The sequence below is a fragment of the Cokeromyces recurvatus genome, assembly GCF_025118155.1.
Source record: "Cokeromyces recurvatus strain NRRL 2243 chromosome Unknown BX663scaffold_42, whole genome shotgun sequence".
In the NCBI taxonomy this organism is placed as follows: Eukaryota; Fungi; Mucoromycota; class Mucoromycetes; order Mucorales; family Mucoraceae; genus Cokeromyces; species Cokeromyces recurvatus.
In genome coordinates this window covers 155,144-172,162 of record NW_026251428.1, presented here as the reverse complement: position 1 = coordinate 172,162, position 17,019 = coordinate 155,144, and the positions used below count along the sequence as shown (strand labels likewise).

General features: G+C 30.5%; 10 protein-coding genes across 10 annotated transcripts; 5 read left to right on the top strand and 5 right to left on the bottom strand.

The window, feature by feature from the left end:
* The first annotated feature begins 163 nt into the window (after positions 1 to 163).
* On the top strand, positions 164 to 1,173 carry BX663DRAFT_480375 (uncharacterized protein). Its single transcript, XM_051524337.1, has 2 exons — positions 164 to 287; positions 385 to 1,173. The coding sequence occupies exons 1-2, from the start codon at positions 281 to 283 to the stop codon at positions 1,017 to 1,019; spliced, it is 642 nt and encodes a 213-aa protein (XP_051378324.1). The 5' UTR covers positions 164 to 280; the 3' UTR covers positions 1,020 to 1,173.
* Positions 1,174 to 1,359: 186 nt separating this feature from the next.
* BX663DRAFT_525484 (uncharacterized protein) lies at positions 1,360 to 3,169 on the bottom strand. The gene is made up of 6 exons (XM_051529776.1): positions 2,994 to 3,169; positions 2,612 to 2,878; positions 2,371 to 2,498; positions 2,169 to 2,297; positions 2,004 to 2,102; positions 1,360 to 1,936 (listed from the first exon to the last, which is right to left on the bottom strand). The coding sequence occupies exons 1-6, from the start codon at positions 3,046 to 3,048 to the stop codon at positions 1,415 to 1,417; spliced, it is 1,200 nt and encodes a 399-aa protein (XP_051378323.1). The 5' UTR covers positions 3,049 to 3,169; the 3' UTR covers positions 1,360 to 1,414.
* Positions 3,170 to 3,647: 478 nt separating this feature from the next.
* On the bottom strand, positions 3,648 to 4,373 carry BX663DRAFT_416350 (uncharacterized protein; the record flags this gene model as incomplete). Its single annotated transcript, XM_051522355.1, has 1 exon — positions 3,648 to 4,373. A coding segment is annotated over one exon (726 nt), but the record flags the coding sequence as incomplete, so codon positions are not given.
* Positions 4,374 to 4,960: 587 nt separating this feature from the next.
* BX663DRAFT_525479 (uncharacterized protein) lies at positions 4,961 to 5,796 on the top strand. Its single transcript, XM_051529775.1, has 3 exons — positions 4,961 to 5,053; positions 5,136 to 5,215; positions 5,289 to 5,796. The coding sequence occupies exons 1-3, from the start codon at positions 4,996 to 4,998 to the stop codon at positions 5,460 to 5,462; spliced, it is 312 nt and encodes a 103-aa protein (XP_051378321.1). The 5' UTR covers positions 4,961 to 4,995; the 3' UTR covers positions 5,463 to 5,796.
* Positions 5,797 to 5,838: 42 nt separating this feature from the next.
* Positions 5,839 to 7,378, top strand: BX663DRAFT_525474 (putative adipose-regulatory protein-domain-containing protein; the record flags this gene model as incomplete). The annotated part of the gene is made up of 6 exons (XM_051529774.1): positions 5,839 to 5,892; positions 5,962 to 6,420; positions 6,491 to 6,634; positions 6,715 to 6,849; positions 6,920 to 7,017; positions 7,082 to 7,378. 6 exons carry the CDS (start codon positions 5,839 to 5,841, stop codon positions 7,302 to 7,304), a joined length of 1,113 nt encoding a protein of 370 aa, XP_051378320.1. The 3' UTR covers positions 7,305 to 7,378.
* BX663DRAFT_525473 (uncharacterized protein) lies at positions 7,371 to 8,899 on the bottom strand. Its single transcript, XM_051529773.1, has one exon. The coding sequence runs from the start codon at positions 8,807 to 8,809 to the stop codon at positions 7,493 to 7,495; it is 1,317 nt and encodes a 438-aa protein (XP_051378319.1). The 5' UTR covers positions 8,810 to 8,899; the 3' UTR covers positions 7,371 to 7,492.
* Positions 8,867 to 11,560, bottom strand: BX663DRAFT_533426 (alternative splicing regulator-domain-containing protein; the record flags this gene model as incomplete). Its single annotated transcript, XM_051530528.1, has 7 exons — positions 8,867 to 8,990; positions 9,053 to 9,146; positions 9,222 to 9,364; positions 9,427 to 9,465; positions 9,523 to 9,620; positions 9,700 to 9,765; positions 10,910 to 11,560. The coding sequence occupies 7 exons, from the start codon at positions 11,558 to 11,560 to the stop codon at positions 8,867 to 8,869; spliced, it is 1,215 nt and encodes a 404-aa protein (XP_051378318.1).
* Positions 11,561 to 12,347: 787 nt separating this feature from the next.
* On the top strand, positions 12,348 to 13,824 carry BX663DRAFT_525459 (uncharacterized protein). Its single transcript, XM_051529772.1, has 2 exons — positions 12,348 to 12,705; positions 12,829 to 13,824. Exons 1-2 carry the CDS (start codon positions 12,488 to 12,490, stop codon positions 13,805 to 13,807), a joined length of 1,197 nt encoding a protein of 398 aa, XP_051378317.1. The 5' UTR covers positions 12,348 to 12,487; the 3' UTR covers positions 13,808 to 13,824.
* A 57-nt stretch (positions 13,825 to 13,881) lies between these two features.
* Positions 13,882 to 14,650, bottom strand: BX663DRAFT_525456 (40S ribosomal protein S22-A). Its single transcript, XM_051529771.1, has 2 exons — positions 14,479 to 14,650; positions 13,882 to 14,223 (listed from the first exon to the last, which is right to left on the bottom strand). Exons 1-2 carry the CDS (start codon positions 14,609 to 14,611, stop codon positions 13,964 to 13,966), a joined length of 393 nt encoding a protein of 130 aa, XP_051378316.1. The 5' UTR covers positions 14,612 to 14,650; the 3' UTR covers positions 13,882 to 13,963.
* Positions 14,651 to 15,119: 469 nt separating this feature from the next.
* Positions 15,120 to 16,990, top strand: BX663DRAFT_525453 (Pescadillo N-terminus-domain-containing protein). The gene is made up of 2 exons (XM_051529770.1): positions 15,120 to 15,233; positions 15,300 to 16,990. Exons 1-2 carry the CDS (start codon positions 15,133 to 15,135, stop codon positions 16,762 to 16,764), a joined length of 1,566 nt encoding a protein of 521 aa, XP_051378315.1. The 5' UTR covers positions 15,120 to 15,132; the 3' UTR covers positions 16,765 to 16,990.
* Positions 16,991 to 17,019: the final 29 nt, after the last annotated feature.

Genomic DNA, 17,019 nt, shown 5'->3' with positions numbered 1-17,019 from the left:
AAATAAAGATATAAAAATTTATCACAGATATATACATTTACCTAAATGCGGAAGTTATTTTAACTTATTCTTTCTAACCCCTTGATTTATATGAATATATAAAATAAAGCGTTTTACTCATCTCAATACATCTATAAATATTTCTTTTTTTTTTCCTTACTTTACTTTTGATTATTTATAACAAGCAACGATTATTTTAAACAAATAACAACAATATAAAGTATAACTAAAAAACACACACAAAGAAAAGAAAGCAGCATTAAACAAATAAATAAATAAAATGAAGGGTAAGCTTATTTCATTGTAACAAAAAAAAAAAAAAAAAAAAAAAAAAAAAAAAAAAACTAAACTTTATTCATTGGTTTCAACTTAATTTGTTTCTAGTCGCTGATATGCTTAATCCAACTGCTATTGGTCAACTTACCTCTCCACCACTTTCACCACAACAACAACAACGAAAGGAAGATCATTACGACCGCCAGCCAATCATTAAAACAAAACGTAACAATAGTACCTCTACGAGTATAAACAATAATGGTGGTAAACCACGTAGTCGTTTTTCAGATATTGAAGATTCAATTATATGTGAAGGAGTAGCGAGAGGACTAACGTGGGGTCAAATCTCCAGTCAATTACCACATCGTAAACGTGCCACTTGCTTCAACAGATATCGTACCCTTCAGGGAATTCGTAAATCTCGAAATAATTCTTCTACTAGTACTGATAAGCAGATCACTGCAATTAAGAATTTGCCTCCTCCAGGTACTAATATGAAATCTCATAATAATAATATAATGATGCTATCACCACCTATCACACCGCCTAATTCTTCTGCTTGGTTACCTTCTTCGCCACCTTCCTCTTCTATCAGATTATCAGAGGATAATGTACATCGTCGAAGTAGTTTACATCTGTCTCATCGTCATCCTAATTCTTATCTTCACCGTCATCAATTACCAGCCTTAGTTGCACCTCTACCCACAAGACTTCCTTTACCTTATTCATATGCAAGACCATAAATATTCTATGTTTGATCTTTCTTTTCTTTTTTATTTATTAAAAACAGAACAAAAACTCATGCTTTTAATCACTAATAATCAATCACTTTCTTTTCTTTGTTAGCAATTAAAATAAAATAAAATAAAGCCTTTTATCTTTGGTTCTAGATAACCCCCTCTTCCATCATCTCCTTTCATTCCGTTAAAAAAAAATAGAGGAATCTTTACCCTAATATTTGATTTATCCTTAATCTTTACCCCCCCCCTCCTTCCCCTTTTTTCCTTTCACTTGTTTTCTTTTCTTTTTTTTTCTTAGTATTATTTTAATATTTATAAAACGACACATTCAAAAAATAAAATATTATAATATATAACATATACTTTTTTATTTGTTTATTTGTATAAAGACGTTGTTACTAATCTTGCTTTGGAATAGACTGAGTCATGATAATACCACCATCAATAATATTTCCACTTTGATAAACGCAAACAACAACGCTAGCAGTAATGACGATTAATAAAACACTTGTCCAAAATAATAATTGAAAGTCACCAACAGCATCAATAAATTGACATGAATCACCTATGTATTTCTTAGTAGCTGATGCTTGTTGACATTGACAGGCATAACACTCTTCCTTCTCCTGAACTTTGACGCACTGACCATGACCATTACAGTCAGAAGTACTATTTTTGCATGATTCCAATGTCTTGTAACAGGAAGCTCCTTCTTCAACAGCAAGGAGAGACAATCTAATGTCACGCTTACTATTTTTCTCCTGTTTGTCGTTGTTATAAGGAGTTAAAATCAAGATCGTCATACCGCGAGTCATTGTGTGTTGAAAATTGGGTACAACCATTTTTTCAACAAGTTCCTTCATCATCATTTCTCCTTCTTTATATTGTTTCGAATTTATACCATATTCATGAGCAAGAGCCTAAATAGATAGAAGGGTATGAATGTCTATATTCTATTTTACGTCAGTATATATTCCGATACTTTACTTGCAAGCTATCCACTTCAAACACTTTTATCATATTGCTTGATTCATTTGAAGATAACTCTTTAATCATCTCGACTTCAGTCATAAACTTTCTATCAGCCTTCAAAAAAAAATAGATGAATATTCTACTTCTACAGTGGATATACCTATGTCTATTTATCTTTACCTCTTTTTTGATATCAAAAATTTCAGTATAAAAGTCAGAAAAGTCTTTATTGAAATAATAAGAAAGATCTTCATTATCAAATTGGGACGTAACCATTTTATTAGGTTTTGTACTATACTTCACTACAGCCTAATATAGAAACGCGTTTCAGATTATTTTTTTTTTCTGCTTTAGAATATACGAATGATTTACTTTTTCTTACCTCTTGATTCTTATATAGAGTAGCAGCAATATCATGATTATTTTCAATTACTTGATTAACAGTTTCTTTAATCAAAGAAGCATAATTTTTAGCTTTATCATCAGAAACATAAAAGGAAGCTTCATAGTCTATATAAATAAATAAATAAACAAATAAATAAGTATGAAATGAAATGAAATGAAAAAAAAAAAAAAAAATTAAGGTACCAAAAAATATATGTAGATATATGTGTATATATTACCTTCAGGTGCTTTAACGCCAGAAATAATAATAACCAAATTACCATTCACCTTTTTTTCAAATACATTATTCGATTGAGGAAAGAATGTTGAAATAGTATCAATTTCTTCCATCTGTGCAGTCTTATCTTGTAAACGTAAATAAGCAGGTTGACTAGAAGAACTGTCCATCACATGTGAATAAAACATGGAAAAAGCATTTAATGAAACTTCAGGTTGGTTTGGTGAAAACTTTTCTTCATTAGATATAACATGAACAGAAGAACGTGCTATTAATTTAAGAGAGCGAAAGAGAGAGAGAGAGAGAGAGAGAGAAAGAGAATAATTTTGATTTAGTATTAATTGCATTTAAATTTTCTTTTTTTTTTTTTTTTAATTAATTACCAAAAACGCTTGTTAATAAAGTTGCAACAAGGGTTGTTAATGATAATATCTTCATATCCTAGGTTATGATTTATTTTAAATATTATTAAACGAAAAAGGGGGTTGGGAGGGGAGGGGGGAATATTTTTAAGAAGTAAAAAAGGAAAAAAGAAGGAAACAAAAGCTCACGAAATGCGATTTTAGAAAACCGAAAGAAAAAAAAAATAAATAAATAAAAAAAATAAATAAAGTGACGTGTTTATAGTGCAAATCATGTCCATATGACTACTATTGCTACTTACTATGAGCAGTAAAAAGATGGAAATGTGTGCATGCATGGTCATATATAGTGTTTAATCTATTTGAATTATATCCAATGCAGCCACTTTACCGAGATTTGTATGAAACAAATAATAAATTAGGCTGAAAAACATCATTCATTTACATAATAATAGGGTTTATTTTACTAGGATTATAATTAAATAAAACGCTCATCATTTTCTTCATTTTACTATGGCCATTATGACTCTGAAGGACCTTTTGAGTTTTTAATAAAGTATTACTAGAGATAAGAGACCCATTATGTGTGGTAGCAATAGCTGTAGCAACAGCTGTAGTCGTTGTGGCCGTGTCAACAATAGCAGTAGAGAGATGATGATGTTGTTGTTTATTTAAAATAGTACTATAACATAACTCACAAGCCAGTTCTGTAATATGATTTAGTGTCATCATCTTTGGCCAGCCTACTTGATAAATTTCACATAAACCACAATCAAAATAAATTTGTAAACTTGTAAGACTCCAGTGCATATCACCATATAATTCATGATCGCCATATTCAAAGCAAGCTAACCTGAAAGTTTTTATCCAAACTTCGTTGATATCCAATACATTATCCTCTGAAGCAGCATCCTTCTTGCCTTTCTTCTTCTTTTTCTTCTCTTTGATAGTATTATCACCTTCTAAAAGATCTCGTAAATAGATGGCTGATTCCAATACGACTTGTGCTTGATAGCTGTCAAAGTTCGACCAAAACTCACAACCTTCTTTTAACTCGTTTAATTGTTGCTGAGAGGAGTGAAGGGCATTTAAGGATCTCTCTCTTTCTGTTAATAATTGACTCCTTTCTGCCTGTTGTGCTGCTACTGCCTTAGAGATAAGTTTAAGATGTTCTCGACACTTATCTAATGTTTGACGTTTCTCTGAAATCTGTTGCTCTATCTCTGAATTTTTATCACGAGCCTTGATGTAGCGCTTCTTTGATTGTGAGGCAAAAAAGGGAACGGAAGCAACGGTATGATAATTATGCTCATACCTGGCTCGTTTCTCACGACATACCTCTGCTCTACTTCGAAGATTCTGTAATTCATCTTCAACTTCCTTTCTATGATGTTCAAGCTCCTTTTGCTGATATTGTATCTTCGTCAAGGAATGATTCAAGCTATGCTCTCGTTCATCAAGTTGATGGAATAAATCTTGTAATTGTTTTCTTTTCTCTTTATATCTGTCAGATAGTATTTTGACAGTCTGAAAATAGATTTGAATCGTTTTTTGCTTCTCTTTTACTTGTTTAATGACTTGATTTAAAAGTTTCTTTTGTATACTATGATTCTTTTTATGATGAGTTTTTAAGAATCCATAATTTATAATTTCTTCTGCCCTTTCAATATTAACTGACATTTTCTTTTTTTTGTAAAAAGAGAGAGAAAAAAAAGAAAAAGAAAAAAAAAGAAGAAAAGCATTTATATATACATACTTTAATCTAGTATAGTGACGAAAGATATAGTACTTATTATCAATTCCTGGAAAAGAAAAAAAATATCCTTCCTCCTTCTTTCATATAACTAGATGTCACTTCAAAAATAATTATAGTTGCAAATTGAATCCCGAAGTTTACCTGCATTTTGCTTAAAAGTTTGCACCACGTGAATTGTAGAAAAAAACTACACAAATTGCATCTTTTATATGAGTCGTTTTAGATTCCCTTTTTTTTTTTTATTCTATTTTACTTGTATCTTTCTCTATGAGTTATTCGATTTTTTTCTATGGCTCTCTTATGTCAAAAAATGTACTTTTAAGAGGTTGAGACTAATTATAATTTACAAATATACATAAACATATTTATAAAGACTGAATTACGATCTATTTATGATATTTTATTAGTTTTATGTGGTCCTGATGCTTCAGATGATGAAAGACTTTTAAAATATAATTCAATTCGGTTAAAACCGACATGGTTAAAGGTAGAATTTATGTTTTAATTCCTTCCTCCCCTCCCCCTTTTTTTTTCTTTTGTTAATAAGATGTATAAAAAAGGAGTACGGGAGATCTGCACTGAAAGGTGAAGAATATCCAGCAATGATCTATACTGGTAATAAGGATGATGTCGTTCAAGGTATTCTTTGTGAAAATCTAACAGCAAACGATCTCCAAGCATTAGATATTTTTGAAGGAAATGTAATTAAATTATATATTTACAGTGGCAAATAATATGTATACAAAATATTTAACATGTAGGAATATGAACGTAAGCCAGTCAAAGTAATAGAAGAAGAGGCTGATTTGGTAATAACTCCTACAGAGGCTTATATTTATGTTGGTAACCTTGACCTCTTATCTTGGAAAGAATGGAATTTTGATTATTTTATCAATTCTGGTAAAGAGCAAGAATGGTTAAACAGTCGTTGCGAATTCTATCACGTCGATTCACTTTATACATTGTTGTAGTACAATAAAATTACATAATAGTTTTTTTATTCTATGTATTTCACATGCTTTTTTTTTTATATACACTTTATCTCTCTCTCTTTCTCTTTCTCTTTCTTTTTTTTTTTCCCTTCCCTCTCCTTTAATACATCATATAAAAATGCCAAAATCATATTCAGATATAGACGATTTTTCAGATCAAGAATTATTAAACGTAAGGAGTATAAAAATATTTTCGTTCCTTTCCCCTCCCTTTTTTTTTTTTTTATTAATACTATTAAAGTCTGACCTTAGATTTCTACCATCATCATCACCACAATACAAGCAAAATTATTATGAAGAAGATCTTTCGTCTTTGCCACCATTACCTGATGAAGACGATGTAGATGAACTGAAAGAACTAGAAGAGGAACAGCAACATCCATCTCATCATCATGTTATAAAATGGCATCCTATCATTACTACAATAGTTAAACTCATCAATAATTTAATCTTACTTCCTATTTTTCGGGTCTTATTTGCACCCTATGCACAGCAAACTGTAGTTCAAAGCCTTGTATTAGCCTTTGGAATTGCATGGATTCTTTTAACAAGCTTTACAGCTTATTTAACTTTTTATCAACGTTATATACCCCAACTAGCTCATATTGAGCCTATTTACTTTCAATATCCAGATGCTAGTTTTCATACTCCACAAGGCCATGTTCATTTTGTAGATTCTCGCCATCAATCAGTAGAAACGGTATATATATACATATATATATATATATATATATAATATCTATTCTATTTGTATTTACATACTTATTCAGCTTTTAAGAGATGAACAAGCCTATGATATCTCAATTCAACTTCATGTACCTACCTCAGATATCAATTTCAATTTAGGAAACTTTATGGTATATGCACAATTACAAACACTTGATGGTACCGTATTGATTGAATCTAGTAGACCTGTAAGCATTTAAAAGAATAGAAAAGCCCTTTTTTTTTTCTTTAATATACATGCATATATTTATATTTTTTAATAATCAAGGCTATTCTTCGATATCAATCTTATTCTCAACGAATACTTCGTGTATTAGCAAAATCAATTCCCTTATTAATCGGTTGGACAGATGAAAGCCAACATATTCACATTCCTTTAATCGAAAGCTATATCGAGAAAAAAGTAAAAGGCACAATTAAAAAAAAAAAAAAATAGGAAAAAGAAAACTAATTTTAGTTTTTTTTCTATTCAGGCAACTCCAATCACTCAAGCTCATGTTACACTTTCAACTCCAAAATTACAAGTTTACAATGCTCAAATAAGTGTTATAGCTGATTTTCATGGTTTAAGGTACAGGTTAAATTATAAAATTTAAATAATATCATGGGAATTAAACACATCATCATGTCATTAGATATTATATGTACCACAGAAGAATCTTAACTGCTATCATCTTTATTGTTCTATTCACTCTACTTGAAGCCATTTTTGCAATAGGTGCTTGGAATGTGTTTGGGAAAAAGCTGTGGTATAAATTGAATAAAGTACTACTTCCAACAAATGAATTTGTTACTGTACCAATAATTGAAGAAGAAGATGATGATGACGACGATGATAACTATTTGACTGAAGATTAAGATATTTATGATATGAAACTTATTTATATAATAAACTTATAGTACTACTATTACCCACTTTTTTTTAAAAAAAAAAAAAAAAAAAAAAAAAAAAAAAAAAAAAAACAATAGTATACAATGCTTCTATGTTTAATACTTATTATATCTTGAACACTAATCCTTATTTATATATCTTTCTTTTATCGTCACTAAAAAGAAGGTGATCTATAACGTGAATAACTACTATGTCTACTTTTTCTTGGTGGTGAAGGGGATCTTGATCGTTGCTTATATCGCCTATAATCACTTTCTTTTCTACTACTATGATTTCTAGATGAATAGGATCTACTACTATTCCTTGACGATGTATATTTCCTATTACTTGTTGAAGGTGATGTATATCGTTTATAAGAAACGTCCCTTTTTCGTTCCTTTCTTCTATTATCATCAGAATCAGTTGAAGGGGATCTATATCTTTCTCTTTTATTCTTCCCATCATTATCTCTACTTCGACTCCTGCTTGTTGAGGGAGATCTATATCGCCTTTTATTTTTTGTGGAATCTTCTTCTGTTCCCTTTTCAGATGATGATGAAGGTGAATGATATCTTTTTCTACTCTCCTTCATTTCATTAGACGATGATGAGTCATATCCTTTTTTATCATTATTCAGTTTCTTTTCTTCTTCTTCATTATCTGAAGAAGAGGGCGAATAATATCTTTTTCTATCTTCTTTCTCTTCTTCCTTTTCAATCCTTTCTCGTGTCGGTGGTTCAGGTCGTAAATAAGCATCGATGGGAAGTCCCTGACTTTTTGCCAATTCTTGTAATTGCTCTATTTCTTTTTCTCTTTCTTTTCTTCTCCTGTCTCTTTCATCAGATACAATTTGTTTCTCTAAACCTTCTCTCATCTTTAATTTTAATTTTTCCATAGGCGTTAATTTCCTTTCTATAGTAGGAACTGATTTCAATACTTCCACTGATTTATTCTTTTTTATTTCTTCTTCTTCTTTTTGTGGTCGATCCATGATATGTTCTTCAGGTGTACTTGTTGATCCAAACTCAATAGCATTATCAGAGGAAGAATCACTATGATTAGAATCATCATCATCATCATCTGAATCATCCCATGAACTATAAGATGAGCCTGATTCATCGTCCTGATTATAATAAGGTTCATACGTTGGACTATGGCGACGTCTATAAGAATGATCGTTATCCTCTCTACTTCTACTTCTTCTTCTTCTATGTCTTCTTCTTCTTCTTCGTCTCCTCTTTCGTCTCTCACTCTTACTAAGTCCATCCTTTGGTTTCCCTTCTTCTTGTTGCCGTTTTAATGATCGTAGTTCATCATCACGATCTTTTTTTGCAAGACGTAAGAGTCGAGCATAACTGCGAATACCATATTTTCCCGACATTTCATTCAAAATCTGTTTATCTTTATCAGTTAAATCATCTACATACTGTAAAATATCGACTTGTAGATATTTTAAAAAAAAGAGAGAAAAGAAGCAGTTAAGGATATTCATATGTATAGATATAGATAGTATATATATATATATATATATATATGTATATATGTATATTTAAAGGATATCTTTAAGCAATCTAGATGCTTTTTCGTCATGATTATCTTGATAAAGATCTTCATTATTTACTTTTCCTGTACCATAATCATAACCAAATGTATGGTTCTTACTATGTGTTCTCCTATTATAGATTCATGTTAAGTTTATTAACTATACATAATGCATATCTAATTTCGTACTTACTCTTGATTTTTAAGTAAAGCAAGCTTTGCTTGGTGTCGATCTAATAACTTTGTCCATTCTTCTTCTACTTCCGCCAATCTTTCCGTCTCACTTACTATATAGCGAAAAGTGATTAGAAAGAAAGAAAGAAAAAAAGACATAGTAAAATATATAGTATGCTTGTACATACCATTTAATCGTTCTGCTTCTATTAGATCATGATATCTTTCAAAGTTTAATTCATCTGATATTTCTTTATCATCTTTAGAGAAATCTTGATAGCTATTTTTAGTTGAATCGGGTATGTAATCTAATAAAGATCGACCATCAAAACTATACATGAAGGAAATCAGTTTATTGACTGTCTGTTAGGTAATATTTATTTATTTTTTTACCGATCAATTTTAATATCTGGATTCCCTTGCCAAGGCATGCTATTTGATGATGATAAATAAACATGTATAACATTATAATTGAATTGTATACTTTACAGATTATCAGGATTCTCATGATAATAAAACTGTTCAGCATCAGGATATAATTTGGATGAAGAACCAATGACACGAATTAATTGTTGAGGATCACCAAGCTAATAAATAGCAAATTTAGTAAACTATATACGTACATACATACATATATATATATATATATATATATATTCCTTTTACTTTTGATTCATAATAGGCGCGTCTTCTTTCAGCCCTTTTTCGATGATCTGCCATCAATTCACGAATCTAGTAATTTTTAACAGGATAAAATATAATTCATTTTTTTTTTTTACTTTATTATTTAGGTAAATAAACAAATATATATGTCTTTTGTGATTAGTACTCTTTTGTCATTGGCCTTTGCTTCTTGCCACATTGTATGCCTTTTTTTCTTAATAATAATAATAAAAAAAAAAAAGAAAAGAAAAAAATATTTGTGTATTAGATTTTTTTTTTTTGATTTTTTTGATTTTTTTTATTTAACGCTTTATATATCTTATTATATTAAATATTCTTTATAATTGTTATTATTTAATGTTTGAAGATTACTTCTTTCCAATATATATTTTCCTTCTTTATATTTCTGCGTAGTATCATATGCTTTAATCTAAAAAAAAAAAAAAAAGTATTGTTATTATTGTTAAAATGGGGCTAATGTAATAAAATAATACTTGCATATTTCCAACCTAAATTCTCTCCACAATTACTACATGAAATGTAACTAATGCAATGTTTCCCCGTTGTCATCATACTAATAATAAATATAAGTGGGGTATATCGGAAAACTTATATTATATTATATTACCGTTCTTGAGTTTCCTGGGCTACTTTTATATTCACACTATATAACAAGTAGTAGGTGATGAATGGATATGATAAATTTATATTTATGCAAATAATAATAATAATAAAAATAAAAAAAAGTACACTTTTTCAAATAAATAAGCACTTCCATGTAAGCCATGAAAATCCTGTAGTATAAACTTTATGGTAAATACGAAGATGGATTGTGTGGAGAGCTAATATAAAATTACTTTTGATATTAAAAGATTAGTTGCACTTAAATGATTTTTACAATTTGAACAAGCATAGATTCTATAAGCTCGACTATTCATATTATTGTTATTATCCAAGTAGATCCTATACTTGACACCCATTACTACTGTATAATTTATTAAAAGGGTAAAAAGGGTAAGAAGGGTAAGAAGGGTAAAAAGGGAAAAGGGAAAAGGAAAAGGAAAAAAAAAGAATAGAAAATAGGAAGAAGAAGAAGAAGAAGAAAAAAAAAAGGAAAAAATACACCTTATTGTTTTTTTATTATTTCTAGTAATTTGTGACGAATATAATCTAAATCAGAAGATTTAGAAAGTCTATGATCACCGTCTTTCACTTGATAAAAATAAACATGATTTCTGCCTTTTAACAAATGATTGGCAAACTCTTTAGCTTCTTCAAATCTTACGTCCTTGTCTTGTTCACCATGTATTAAATAGATCGGACAAGGAATGACAATCATATCTTCTTCTCCTTGTAATAATAATGCAGGTCTAGAATTTAATAGAAATGAAACGGGTATTTCATAATATCCTTCTACTGCATATTCACTTGGCCTTTTCCATATCACATTGGCATCATGACTCGGTGCTTCCTCTGATAGCCATCTCTCAGTGAAATCAATACTACCCCCAATACCTACAATACCTCTTATCCTTTTCGTTGTAGTAGCAATTAAAAGTGATATCCATAATCCCATACTTGCGCCAATCAAATAATAGTCGTAATCATTACATAATAATGATACCCCATCTCGATACCAGTCTACCACTGATGTCATGTCTTGATGATGATTCCAAGACAAGAATCCAACCTTGAGTTCTTCTGCTAAATTGTAGACAACTTGTGCCTTTTTTGAAGTAATGAAATCAGATTTAAATCCTGGTATGAAACAAAGAATAATGTTTGTATGAGGAGGTGGTTTTTTATATGCAAATATTATTTTTCTATCATCTGTTGTTGTTTGAATAATTTTTTTAGGAATCATGGAAAGACAAGTAAAACAACAAAAAAAAAAAAAAAAGAAAAGAAAAAAAAAAATAAAAACATTTTTTTCTTTTTTTTTTTTCCTGTTAACTATACAAAATGTCATTAAATGATAATGAATTAGTACCGCATTCAAAAAGACAAGACAATGAAACCAAAAATGAAAGACAAGCTGCTGCTAATATACTTCAACAATATTCATTGTTAGCTTTATTGTCACTTAAAGAAGAACAAGTAAAAAAAAATAACATGTTAACTATATAAATTGAAGAAAATACAATTTAACATGTTATGATTAGAATCCAGCAAAGACGAGGTTAAACATGATGCGGTAAGAAGAAGGAGAAAAATAAAATAAATGCTTTATGACATACACGACTAATATGTAATAAAAGTATTTTAACCAATTTGCCACCAGAATTACCAAAGGATATTTTTAATAGAAGGAAGCCTTTAGATTTTGCAGGTGGTAGTGGCTCTCGTGGATAGCGAATAACAATAAGAATCAATTTGTTTTTTATTTAGCCAATAGAATTTTACCCTTATAAATCTTAATTATCATTCTTATTGCTGTTATTCATCATGCTATTATTAATAAAAATAAAATTCAAACAACCCTCACTCCCCAAAATGAGCACAGAATAGCAATGAATTTTTACAGAAGAAAACAAACTAAAAAAAAAAAAAAAAAAAAAAAAAAAAAAAAAAAAAAAAACCTCTTAAGAGACAAGAAAGTGATGAGTTACGCCGATGAAAGTACAAATTGTACACAAATTTTCTGGCACATGTCTAAACAAATTATTTATAGTGCCTTATCTTTTTTTTTTTTCCTTAGTCATTCATTTTAGGTTAAAACATTGTATCAAGAAAAAAAAAAAAAGTCTCCTTTTCTCTTTACACAATTATTTAAAAACACAAAGGTTTTTCAATGACAACTTATCATTCCGTTCCTATTGAAGAACTGTCATCAACATTACCCATTGAAAGAGAAACTTCAATTCAAATAATGGCAAAAAGAAAGAGAAAATCTCGGTCTATCTTGGCCACTTTAATGTTAACTATATGTGTAATTACTTTTGTTCTTCAAACCGAGTTAACTCAATATGTTCAAAAGACAACAAGTTATTCAAAGCCTTACTTTATATTGTAAATATGTGTAGTTTGTTGTTGATTTGTTTATTTATTTATCTATTTATTTTCTACTCTCTCTCTCTCTCTGTCTGTCTTTTTTTCTTTTTCTTCTTCTCCTTTTTTGATACATTGTTTCAGGTATATAAGTCATTCTTGTTATATCTTTATGATTCCAATACAATTCGTAGGTGAATACATTCAACAACAATGGTATTGTTCAAGTAATGAACCATTGTCAATAAACCAACGATTAGTAAAGACCTTTGAGAACTACAAGTTATCGTTTCAGAGTTCTCTTCATGATTTGTTGTTATATCAACCAGAGACCAATCCTTCTCCCCTTTTCTTCATTCTTAAAATGAGCCTCTATTTATCTGCATTGCTCACGTTACCTTCTTATATATGGTACCTTAGTGTCAACCTGACGTCCATGTCAAATTTAACAGCCATCTATAACACTGGCTGTTTCTTTGCTTACCTATTTAGTATTCTCATGTTGCATGATCGAATTGTCCCTGTAAAAGTTGGGGCTGTTATACTCTGTTTGATTGGTGTCCTTACGATGGCTCTTTGGTCAACAACAGATTCGGAGGAAGAGGATCGTAGTGGTAGCACGATAAGGGAATGTGTGGGAATTGTTGTGGCCTCTATAGGTGCTGCTCTATATGGGTTCTATGAAGTCTTTTATAAGAAATATGCTTCCCCTTCTCCCTCACATTCAACCATCTTATTTGCAAACACAATCACGGGTATCATCGGTATCGTCACTTTCTTATTTCTTTGGTTACCTTTCCCTCTTTTACATCTATCAGGTATAGAGGAATTTGAATGGCCAGATAGAGTGACGATGGGTTCTATCTTGGCTATTGCTTCCATGAGTGTCATCTATAACGCAACCTTTATGGCCGTTATCGCACTTGTTAATCCTGTTTTCGCTGCTGTAGGCGTCATGTTAACTATACCCGCTGTGGCCGTTACGGATATTTTTGTTACAGGAGTGATGGTACCGATGTCAACCATCATAGGTAGTTTGTTTATTTTACTAGGTTTCATTATCCTAAATAAACAAGTCGCTCAAGAAGAGCAAGAGAAGACATCATCATCCTCTATTACTTAATAAAAATGATTCTATTTATTATTCTATTCTATGTACAAACAAATCTATTATAGAGTCTTTTTTCTTTTCTTTTATTTTTTTATAAAAAAAAAAAAAAGTTTGGTATGATATTAAGAAAAATGGGACTAGCTAATAAATGAAAAAAAATCCTCCCTCTTAGTAGAAGAAACCAAGGATCTTACCACCAGCATGCTTTTGACGAGCTTCTTCGTGATCCATAATACCAGCAGAGGTGGTCAAGACCAAGTAACCAAATTGACGGGCAGGTAATAAGTTAGCAGTCCATTTCTCGAGTTCAGTAAGTTTAATATTGAAACGAGGAGAAATGACACCACATTTATTGATGCGGCCAAGAAGTTGGATCACGATTTTACCAGAACGATGGTCATCAATAAGTTCAAATTCACCAATATAACCTAATTTTGTTAATAAAGAGATTTATCAATAAAACATGTTTCCAATATTTGTGAAAAAAAAATATTTTATAATAATGTGTATAAAATAAAAAGACAAGACAAATAAATAGGATATCATTCTTCCGTAGATTTAAAAATTAAATATTGTGGAAAAAAAAAGGGCAATATATAACCAGTTATACTACGGAGTATATTTGTACATGTATGTATGTGTGTGTGTGTGTGCATATATAATAAATAAAAAAAGACACTTACCATGCTTTTGCATAACAGTCAAGAACTTGACAATAACCTTAGAAGAAGGACGAACGAGAACTTGTCTCTTACCACGCTTTTCAGCATTGTTGATATTGTTCAAACAATCGTTCAAGACGGAAACTCTGACCATTTTTTTTTAAAGAATAAAGTAAAATAAAATATGTGTATACTAGTTTCCATCCAAGAAACAAAAGAAAAAAAAAGTAATAAAAATAAGTAAAACAAAGCAATACATACTTAAATGAGTGTCGCAAACAATAAAAGAAATGCGATTCATAAAAGTGGTTGCTAGTATCATGTACAGTAGCTCCCCTTTGGGCTTTGTAACATGACAATAGGTTTCCCTTTTATCTGCATCAAATATAAATGGATGGATGGATGGATGGATAAAATATATTTACCTTTAATTCGATTAAAGATGAAAGAAAGGAAAGAACTCCCAAAATTGGCTTGTTCAATTTTATTTTTTATCATCAGCAGCGACGGTCACTTTTGTCCCTTTTTTTTTTTTCTCTCTCTAATAAAATTATAAGCCACCCTTTTTTTTTTTATGTGAGTGAAAGTGTTTAGAGTCACAATTTTTTTTTATATTTTGGTAAATTTGTCAGTTTCTTTTTTTTTTTTTTTTTTCTTGAATACAATAATCGCATAATGGGCAAGATCATCAAAAAGGGAGTCAAGGGTGCTGCCTCCAATTTCATTACTAGACAACAAGCTTTGAATAAGCTTCAGATCTCACTTGCAGATTTTAGGTAAGTTATTTATTTATTTATTTATTTAGATCTATGACATCGCTGCTAATAAAAATGTCATAAAAGACGTCTTTGTATTTTAAAGGGTATTTATCCTCGTGAACCCAAAAATAAAAAGAAGGCCAACAAGGGCAGTACAGCACCCGCCACTTTTTACTACATTAAAGATATTAAATACCTCCTTCACGAACCTTTACTTGCCAAGTTCCGTGAATATAAAGCATTTGCAAAGAAGCTCAATAAAGTACTTCACAAGGGTGAATTTGCACTTGCTAAATCGTTGGAAGAAAATAACAGACCCATCTATAATCTTGATCACATCGTCAAAGAAAGATACCCTAGTTTTATTGATGCTCTTCGTGATCTTGATGATGCCCTTTCCATGCTTTATTTGTTCTCCAAGTTACCTGCCGATAATAAAATCAAAGCTGATATCGTGGCTGAATCACAACAACTTATCTCTGAATTCCAAGCTTATGTGATGAAAACAAAGAGTCTCCGTAAGGTTTTCTTTTCAATCAAGGGTATCTATTATCAAGCTGAAATTAAGGGACAGACGATTACTTGGATCGTTCCTTATCAATTCTCTCAAGAGATCCCTACCGATGTCGATTTCCGTGTTATGTTGACCTTTTTAGAATTTTATCGTACCCTGGTTGGATTTGTTAATTTCAAGCTATACAATGAAATCAATATGACTTATCCACCCAAGATAGATGAAACAGGTGGTTTTCATTTAGATGAAAATATGCCAAATGCAATCCAAAAGAATAATGATGAAGAAGAGGAGGAATCAACAGCAACAACAGCAGTCGATGAATTCAAGACAGTGACTAAATCAAACAAAGGGAATGATGACGATGATGATGACGATGATGATGGTACAGTAACACTTGCTAAGATTCAAGCTGCTTCTAATGCTACCTCTGATCTTCAAAATCTCTTTAAGGATCAGAAATTCTATTTGTCTCGTGAAACACCACGATATGCTCTTGAATTCATGATTCGTTCTTGTGGTGGACAAGTAAGTTGGGATCCTTCTGTAGGTTTGAATCCTCCTTTCCCTGAATCAGATGAAACTATCCATTACCAAATCACAGATCGTCCTACAGTCAGAAACCGTGTTTTATCTCGTACTTATGTTCAGCCTCAATGGATTGCAGATTGTATTAATGCTCGTAAGATTTTGAAGCCAAGTCTTTATGAACCTGGTAAAGTATTACCTCCTCATTTATCTCCATTTGTTGAGGTGAGAGAAGGTGATTATGTTCCTGAAACAGGAGTAGAAAGTGAAAAGGAAGAGGAAAATGAAAAGGAAGAAGAGGAAGAAGAAGAAGAAGAAAAGAAACCAAAGAAGCGTACAGCTGCAGAAATCGAAGAAGAGGAACAAAAGGAAATGGCAACTGTCATGATGACCAACAAACAAAGAAAACTTTATACAAAGATGCAATATGGCATTCAAAAGAAGGCAGAAGAAAAGGCCAAATTAGAAAAGAAAAAGAAGGCACTCAAGAAGAAGGCAAAAAATTAAAAGGAAGACTGTTCTATATTCATTCATCTCTTTTATGCATCTCTTTTTTATTTCAACTCTAATTTAGATATTTACAACAGACACACACACACGCACACAAACACACACCTAGTTACACCCTTTTTCTTATATATATATAAATTTTATTGTAATTGTTCTCTCTCATTCTTTTTTTTTTTTATTATTATTAAAGTATGCTTGTTTGCCTTTAGTTTGCAAAAAAAAAAAAAAAAATGTATAAATGTGTATGTATAT